Source organism: Schistocerca cancellata, chromosome 5, assembly GCF_023864275.1.
Source record: "Schistocerca cancellata isolate TAMUIC-IGC-003103 chromosome 5, iqSchCanc2.1, whole genome shotgun sequence".
Lineage (NCBI taxonomy): Eukaryota > Metazoa > Arthropoda > Insecta > Orthoptera > Acrididae > Schistocerca > Schistocerca cancellata.
The window spans coordinates 82518256-82527915 of NC_064630.1; the positions used below are offsets into that span (position 1 = coordinate 82518256).

At 34.4% G+C, this 9660-nt stretch overlaps 1 protein-coding gene and 1 long non-coding RNA gene across 2 annotated transcripts in view; one reads left to right on the forward strand and one right to left on the reverse strand.

The window, feature by feature from the left end:
* Positions 1-7678, forward strand: part of LOC126188215 (uncharacterized) — a 434258-nt gene extending 426580 nt beyond the window's left edge. Inside the window, exons 4-6 of the mRNA XM_049929768.1 lie at positions 360-478; positions 4132-4272; positions 5793-7678. Coding sequence (XP_049785725.1) covers positions 360-478; positions 4132-4272; positions 5793-6567 — 1035 coding nt within the window. The 3' untranslated portion in view covers positions 6568-7678. The remainder of the gene's footprint in view (positions 1-359; positions 479-4131; positions 4273-5792) is intronic.
* Positions 7679-7793: 115 nt separating this feature from the next.
* Positions 7794-9123, reverse strand: LOC126188216 (uncharacterized). Its single transcript, XR_007537833.1, has 2 exons — positions 8651-9123; positions 7794-8502 (listed from the first exon to the last, which is right to left on the reverse strand). It is a non-coding gene; the product is annotated as an uncharacterized LOC126188216 (long non-coding RNA).
* Between the last annotated feature and the right edge of the window lie 537 nt (positions 9124-9660).

Consider the following 9660-nt stretch of genomic DNA (forward strand, 5'->3'; position numbering starts at 1 on the left):
ACTTTCAGCGAGAACTGCTTAAGAATAAAAGGTCAGAATACACATTCATTCCCACAATTGTTCCATTAAATGATAATGGGCAAAGTGAGGCTCAACTGGAGATAAGGGTTAACAACATCTGTGTGATATATCTGGTACCAAGTGATTAACAGGTGAGGATTAAAAATAAGGCACTTAACATTTGACACTTCCTGAATAGCAGCAAATAAATTTCCATTTCCAAGTTCATTTAACTAAAGAAGAAAAACATTATGTAGCAGTATGCTTCTTAATGCATAATGAAAGTGTGACCTTGTTATATATTATTAAATTATTATTATCATTAACACATGTTATTAATCGTATTTGGTTATCTGCAGGCAGAACAGAGTCGCCAGATGTACAAGCAAGTTATGGATCAAGTAGCAAAATTCTTAAAACGTGCTCATATTAGTCTGGATGCTATACAGAATAAAATGGATAGCAACATGACATGCAGGTTAGTTACTTTGTACATTTAGAATTAGAAATTCTTATATTCCACTATCAATAAAACTGTGCTATTAATGCTGTTTGGTATCATTGACCTAAAGCTTTCTCAGTCATTTTTACTTTTTGTATGCTACTGTAATACAGTATGTGCTGTCTAGAATAAATTATTGCATGAGATAAAATATTTACAATGACTCAGCTGAAATATTCCAGTATGCATTTAGATATGCATTGTTACGAAACTTTATGGTGTGTTTGCCTATTGGCCTGAATTTTTATATGGGCATCTCAAACATGGATATGATGTGGATTGAAATGTTGTAACATACACATTGCTAATAAATGAAAGGCACCAGTTTGCTTTTGTTCTAAAATATTACTTTTATTGTTAACCTATTTTCAGCTTACAAGGCCATCTTCATACATTTACTGAATACATAAGGAACTGTAGTGACATTGATAACTGTCTCTTCTTTTAATTGTTTTGTGTATCCCTCTCCATGTTTCATACCTCCTGATGTAGTGTTGTCTAGTACTAATTTTATTTTATTAGTTTGTTTATTAATAGGAACTGTTATGTAGGCATGCTATTCCTATTTTGTGTTAAAGGTTTTCCTGTCTACTCCATTGTTATTTATGTACTGTTCAATTTTTACTTTTTCATTGCATTACCACCACACTGGCAAAGATGTTGCTTACTGTATGTTTCTACTTCAGTCTAGACATTTTACTTCTCTTCCAATGTTGTTTGCAAACATTGTAACTTCTTTGGTGATAATACTCAGTAGATGTCTGAAGATGGACTTGTAAGCCGAAAACCAGTTAACAGGAAAAGTAATATTGTAGAACAAAAGCAAACTGGTGCTTTCCATTTATTATAATGTTGTTCTACCAAGAACCGACGGAAGATTCTGTTAACATGATACACATTTCTGTATTTATGGGCCTGAATACTGGTGCTTAAATCACTGTCAGTGTTGCAAAATTTTAACAATGAATGAGCATTTCCAGCAGAAATGACAGAAGTTTGGAAACTTTTATTCAAGTATACCTGCCTGACTAGACAGTTGTGGGCATGTTTCACCTAGTGACAAGAAAAAATAATTCTGTTTTCTGTTAGCCAATACTGACTATTGATATGTCATTTACTTGCTATGCCAAATATGTTATTCTGTTTCTTGCATGCTTTTTTTTTAGGTAAAGTTGTGTATCATACCTGCTCCTGAGGAATCATAGATGTGATTACTTAATAGGTAATACTAGTCAAGTTTGTAAAACACAAACAAAATTTAAAAAGTGGAAAACTTGTCATATGTCAATGTTGGTGGAAATTGCTTCACCCAGAATGAGTAACTCAAATTGGTGAAAACTTGGAAGCTGTCTAGAACAGTGAACCAGTAGAAAGCAATTAATATTGCAGGAATGTAATGTAAACTTAGGTTTGAAACTGCTCTCTTTGGTGTGACCAGAAATTTTAGTGTTGTGCCAGGCTTAGACAGGGAAAAGCTTTCAACTGAAAAGGAGACCTGGAATTAAATACCTGTGTGCCATATCAATGCCACAGAGTGCAATATCATTGTAAGAGACAAATCGAGGAGGGAGGGGGGGGGGGGGGTTGGGGCTACAGGAACCCCCTTCCCTTCACCCAAGAACTACACCTGATTCTTAATCTTAAGGAAAAAAAATCTTTGCAATGTAGCTTTTAGACTTGACAGTCTCGGAAATGTTCTTGTGGTTCTAGTTGATATTATAATAGATGAGTTTTGATACAGTATGGTGATAAAAAATTTCTATGAGATAAATGATATTTAGCCATCTTCAGGCACTACTATTAAGCAAATAAGTAATGCCGGTCATTGGCTTGTGTACCACAGGGTTCATTAAGTAACTAGGTGCCGTGGACTGCTATTTGTCAGGAGAACATATTACAAATACATAGTCACCACTGTCAGCACACGTTCAGAATATACACTCCAGACGAATAGCAGTCCATGGCATCTAGTTATTGTATGAAACCATAATACGTGATACATGAGCCAATGACAGGAGGTACTAATTTGGTTAATAGTAGGACCTGAATATAATTCAGCTGTAGCATTGAAACTAGTTGTCTGAATAATAAATACTTTGATAATATGGCTGTGATGTTCCTATGTCATACAGCACACTGAAGACATTCATACGCATATTGTGAACCTTGCTTTGTTATGACTATCACTGTATTTTATTTATGACAAAGGTTGTTCTCAGATTGTCTTCATTCAGTGTCATTAATGACAATAATTCCAAAGAATCTTACGAATGGTGGTTTGCTCAAACTTCATTTCATTTGTATTTGTGTCCTCCTGTTCATAATCTTTCCTCATTCACACTGTGAGCCATCAAGTTGCAACATTTTCTCTTCTCACAAATAGTTTTTCCTCACCTTATTCTTTGAATTCTTCCATATAATCAATCTACAGTGATTCTCTACTCTGTTCTTCATAACTGCTGGAAAGCAGAAATAATATTGAAGATGATAATGTGGAGAATTATAATGTACTTATTACAGTGCATCTAAAAAGGCTTTTCAAGAATTTCCTTCAAAAAAGTGGGAAGGGGGGGCAGGGGCAGATTTAGGTAGGTGGCCATTCATTTTTCACTCTAGTACAGTACCAGTGCCAACACTAGGAATGTTTTAAATATATTGCAGACATTCCTCTCCAAAATGTATTTTATGTTTGAATACACAACATATTTTTATAAATAATTATGAAGCATTTGGCCAAAAGCTTAATGTGCAACAACCATTTCATTTTGACTGACAATTCAGCATGTCATCTTTATGATGAGTAGCGATCTATCCTTCCGTAATTACTGATATTCCAGTGTGGGCTTTCAGAGTATTTATAAATTATTTTTAAGTAAAGAACATATACAATAACTGAATTTGACATATTTGTCTTAGGCAAACTTGCTTTGTAGTTGTTTGCTACTTATCAAAGCACTATTGCACAAAAATTCAGTCCCTGACAATAATCAGTAAACTAACTTTAGAACAAATACCAGTGCCTGAGATTTGCATGATGATGCAGTAAGGTTAAATTATTTCAGCTAAAGCAAAAGTCATGTAAATTTTACCAAGAGTACTCAATTAGGAATTGTCCTGTTGTACCTCATAGACTGACAGTTTCTATATGCCACTGTCTATTCAACTGTCCATTGTTTAAAAAATGTGAGTAAGTACTAGATGACTGCTGCACGGGTGTGAATTCTGTCACATAAAACAAGGCTCATGAAATTCTCATTTCTTATTCATTATTTAGTTTCATTTTCTAAGTAATAGGATGTATTAAATTGGTTTTAGTTAGCGATTTGCCCAGGTTCTCCCTGCTTGTAAAATTTAAAAACCTGGAGCAAAGTAAAAGACAGAAATAATGATAAATCTTTATTTATACTACTACTACCACAACTACTACTACTATTTTTTAGAGTGGTACACAGTTCTCAACAAAGAGAGAAGCAAATCAATTAATTGAGCAGATTCCTTCATTTTCTTCCAGAGGTTGTGCTCTGAAATATGAATACTATCCTTTCAGTATATTCTGTGGACTTACCTAAAAATTTGCATTGTAACTGACAATGCAGTGTATGCATATAAATCACCATTCTCTGTTGCAGGGTTCCACGCTCGAGAAGTGTTCACACTGTCAATGCCTCTCCTGTGAGGCATAGTCAGAGTTCAGACTTCCCACGCACCAAGAGCATTGCACAAATTGAAGGATCGCAGACTACTAACAGTGCCTTCAAAGATTTCACTTGGTATGAAAATAACACTTTTTTGTTTCTTCAAGTAACTACTTTCTCAGAAATAAAGGTTAACTTTTGTAGTTGCATACAGTGTGTCCCATTTCCTAACAGATTTAAATTTACTGAAAAGTGGGTACAGATTAAACTGATTAAAATTGAGCAATCAGTGAAATGCGTAAAGTATAAGATGGTGTAAGTATTTCTGTGACTGCTCCTTCTAGTGAAGGATGCTCACTGAAATGAAGTCTCATTCTAAGAAAATTATAGAAACAGTATCTTAATCAGTTCTGAATGTGAAGGGATAGCTATTCTGTGGAATACGGGAAGACTCACTCTGGAACATAGACGTGAGACACGAAAGCAAAGTTTTTCCTTTTTTAAGTAGTTGTCTAACGCTCTTGTGCAAGCAGTATGCTTTTTAAATTTTTTAAAATATAAATCTTGTTGAACCTGACCTAATCCATATGAGTTGGCATATTTAAGAAATAATTCTGATATAAAGGAGAATATTAAAAAATAATTATGGTCTGTTAAATATAGATGCATTGCTGTGGAGAACTTTGGTAGATTAATGCTATTTACACTTTCAGTGTGTAACTTGAGTCATGACATAAAAGGAAAAAGTTATTCAGTTTTCTAATTGAAGAACTTTATCCTTTTACACTGTGATTCAAGTTACACACTGCAAGTGTAAATTGCAGTAGTCTACAGTAGTTCACTGCATTAGTGTATCTACTGAAAATATATCATGTTAAAAGTAGTTTCACAGTAATGGAAGTGAAGATATTCAGTTTACATACCGGCAATAAATTTCTAGGATTTTGTAAGTTGAAGAGTAAGCAATAGTACCAGAAGCAGAGAGAAAGTCAAAATTGCAGTTTTTAGAGTGGTGGCATTTGAGAAACTGCCAGTGGTATCTTGACTGTCTTTCTGATTTAGACTCCAGTCAGAATTAAAGTGGTTGATGGTAGGGGCACACATTTCATGAAAGTGCCATGTGTAGTTGGACTGTGGACACTGATCAAAGCATCTTATCAGACATCACTGAGGAACACTTCAGACAGTTTTATTGTTTGAGCAAGTGCTAGTCATATAAGCACTGACTTTGTTCCAGTACTGTAATTGTACCAACCAGAAGTTATATTTGATCCTGTGCTGGCTTTAATATTGTGACAGACAATAAAGATAGCAACTACACACATCACATCTGACAAATGAGTTTACTTCACATTGTATGAGAGACCATAAAGTCACCATCTTTTGAGTATAAATAGTACAGTTTTTCTGTGAAATTCAAGAGTACTTGTCAGTTAAATTTAGCAGCACTTGTTTCAGTTACCATACTTTTAAATATTTTGTTTCAGTGATTAAACTCCATTTTATAACTTGGCATAATTTAATGTAGACTATCACTATACTTTTATGCTAGTTTATTTTCTGATAAAACATCAATTTCCTGTCAGTTATTTTCCAGAAGTGGAAATGATGCAATGTGTAACTTTGTAACACTGTCTTTTGGACTTCTGTTGCAGGAGGCGGACAAGGAAAGTTAACGACAATGCTGACGAGGTCACTCCAGCAAAGTTGGCAGAAGAAGCATTCAGATTACTTCGTATTGTCCAATCCCTAATGAATACAAATGAACCTGATCTTGCCCAATCCCTGAATGGCTCATTGCCAGGAAGCCAAAGAAGCAGCCTCACTGCATCAGATGAACTTTCGGCTTCTTTTCATAAGAGGCTTAATGTAGGTGAAGTTCCTAAGTACCCTGCACCAAGAAACTGTAGCTCCTTTCTGCACAGTGCCAGTGTAGATGATAGAAACTCACCTGATGTGTCCTCTATTCATTCTATTTCTTCCAAAATGACAGATGGGGCAGATTTTGAAGGCGGATGTTTAACTAGTGGACTTGAAGCAGGATTTGCTGGAAGTATTGCTAGTACTAAAGATACAACTACATGCAGCAACATTAGTATTTCAAAGAAACATTGCAATGGTTGTAGTAATCATATAACAGAGGCAAGCTCAGTTTCATATGAATTAGTCAATCAAGTGAAACCACAAGCTCATCAGCTTAGTGAAGATGAAAGTGGCTTTTCATCAATGAATTCTTTTCAAGATGTTGGTCTACCAATGATGCCTCCATCAAAATTGGAGGGAAGTTTTCAAGAAGTTGGACTTCCTGTTGTTGAAGAGACAGAAATTATCCATAAACACAGACGATGGAGTTCCAGCCCAGTGCAGTCAGCTTACTCAGCTCAAAGTGTGACATTCCCTTCTGAAACATTTCATGTTTTGTGGGTGTGAACTGATTATTTCAAGACAAAACAGCAGCAGTGTTCTCACAATTTCCTCATATCAGTAACAAGAAAGGCTATACTTTCCAGAAGACAGCAGATGTGGTAAACTGTACTATTACACACAACATGTTTCAAAAGTGTAGTATGAATTATGCAGCTACCACCATTGTTTCTTAAAGAAATTATAGTATTTATTCTGTCTTTGCTTAGTTTGACAAGGGGTATTGAACTGTATGAAGTAATCTTTCGAAATCACTGTGCGTCAGTGACAGTTGTGTTTTTTATTGTTTTTCTTATAAATACTTGAAACTCAGTGTATGCAGGTTTTATTATATATTACATTTTTAAGTGTCTTTCTGTAACAAAATGTAAATTGCATTTGCAGTAAAACAAAAATGAACAGTACTGTATTGATGCTTATGAACATGAATACAGATACTGTGTAGGGAATAATTACACTATTAGTGATAATTTTGATTTACATTCTGCATTATGTTTTGTATTTGTGCAAATGATTTATGTTGTAAATGTATTGAAATAACACCTTAAACTGTTTGTTTGGATATGATCTGCATTGTTCATCTGTTTTCACTTTATAAAATCATATTGCCTGCATATATATAATTTAACTTTCAAAATTTTGTGCGAACCTTAAAAAACACACATTTTCTGCCTGGGAGATAACTAAATTACTGTTGCTCATGAGTCAAACAAAAAAATATTGAACTTCAAACAACAATAGTAGTAGCTAGACTGAGGCAGATGCATGGTGTCACATTTGCAAGGCTCTTCAAATCACTTGACATTGTATGAGCATTTGAAATGTTTAACAAATATAAATTCAGTTGCCGAGTCCACTCTCCTTTCCTAATAATTCCACTGTTAAGATGTTACAAAACTTTAAAATACACAGACAGCTACAGTATGTAACTTGTTTAACATATACGTAATTCAAAAAGGTGTCAAGTTTTTGATTTGCCACATAGAAATACAGGTGACTGAATTGAAAGCTAGAAAACTGTAAAGGAACGCAAATTTATGAGAAAATAAATGAAACAGTGCTTGAAGATTAGATGTATGATATTTTTAAACAGAAAACATCACATCACCCTTTTGGATCAGGTGTGCTACATTTTCATACTGCAGAGTGTTTTATATTGCAATCATCACGTCCATAAAGAAACAGACGAGTATGTGCAGTCATTTGATGTGTAGCATTTTTTGTGTGCATGTTTTTGCACCATGATTTTGTTTCTAAATTCATATTTGGTAGGTTCTCTAAATTAAACAAGATTTGTTAATTACTGTCTAGGTTTTCTCCAGAAGTCTATGTCTTCCCTTGTCTGTGTCTATTGTAAAAAAAGTGCATTATGTTTAATACCAGACTGATCTTACACAGAAAGAAATTGACGTATTTCAGCAACAAAATATTGTTTTAGAGTTCTGTTACTAATTTCCCAATAAATGCTCATCGTGCATTGTGTAGCCCACACTTACGGTGTTACACTTAAGTGAAGTAAAGAGACAGCTTCTCTCTGCTTTGAAACACATGTTAATGTCTTTATTCTTGAATAGGCAGTAACTTTAAAAAGATGAAGTGCTTCTATTAAGTTGTGTATGAAACAAGGTCGAATTCATCTATCTTTCTTTTTTATTTGTCCAATTTCCGCTAGGTATATATTTTGTTAGTGTGTGTATCTGCACCATAGCAACATTAAAACTCTTGTTTCCTGGTAAACTCCATTGTAAAATACTAAAAGTGCAAAAAAATTAAGTATTTAGAGATGGCAAAGACAGTCACACATTCTCAATAGAAGTGATAGAATGTCCTGGTAAGCAGTTCTGCCAGAATCAGACTTTGGAATTATCAGGTTGTTTCCAGTGTGGTATGGTGCAGAATTTCTCAGTGTTATTCATTATGATACATGTGTTAAATGAAGTTCTCAGAACACATTTGAGATTACTGATACATTTGTATATATTACAAATTATTTCGTTGTAATATTTTTTTTATCGTTGTTTCTATTTCCCCCGACCTTTCTCTTGATCAGCTTCAGGATGTTTCCCAATGCTGTTGTTGTTGTTACTACTACTACTACTACTACTACTACTACTACTACTACTACTCAATGCTGAAACGCCCATCTCCTCTGTATTTCTTGGCTCTGCCATATGCCAAAACTTGCCTAACTTGGAAACTTCCCCAATGTTCGTAAAGTTTTCTGACTTTCTTGTTTCAATAGATTCCTTAACTACATTCTCCCAAAATTTTGGAGTCTACAGTGTTGATCTTCTTGCAGGAATTAACAATAGATTATGTATTAGACTTTTTGTCACATATCTTGGTGGTATATCTTTGACTTCCCAACTGTTCAGATGGTCTCTCACATTTAGGACATGCCACACACACATGGGATACAGCTTTTGTCTTAAACAGGAAACAGTTAACAAGCTGTACTATGAAAAAGAGTCAATTTCTCAGAAAATGCTTGAAAGTTAGGGAGGAATGAAATGGATCTGCAGTTGGAATGTAATTTGGTTTAGCTTCTTCTTCTTCTTCTTCCTCCTCCTTCTTCTTCTTCTTCTTCTTCTTCTTCTTCTTTTTTTTTTTTTTCCCCACACACGGGTATAACTACTGCATCCTGAGGTCTGTGGTGAAGTATGAACTTCCATAGAATCTTATTATTTGGCTTTCATTTCCTCTAATGTTAATTTTACATTGAAGGATATAACTCAGATTCAAGTTTTCCTTTAAATAGCATTTGATTACAATAAACTCCTGATGATTTTTAAAATGCTCTTCAAATTAGTTCCCAGATTTTCATAATCAGAAACCACTTGTTTCCTCCACATGTTTTCTTTAGTTTTTTCATGCCCTCCAGGTAAAAGCTTTCTGCTATTCCTGGATGGCATTTTTTGTGAGTAAGTTGTGTAAACTATTAACCACTTTGAGGACATGTATTGATGCTCAAATGCTTCAAGCTACCTATTGGTATTTTATTATTTACCAGTATGTAGTAAAATACTCTGGAAATTCTTCACAGGCTAAGCCAGCAAAATTTATATAGTCTATAAAAATGTGCTTTCAGTGATATTGTAG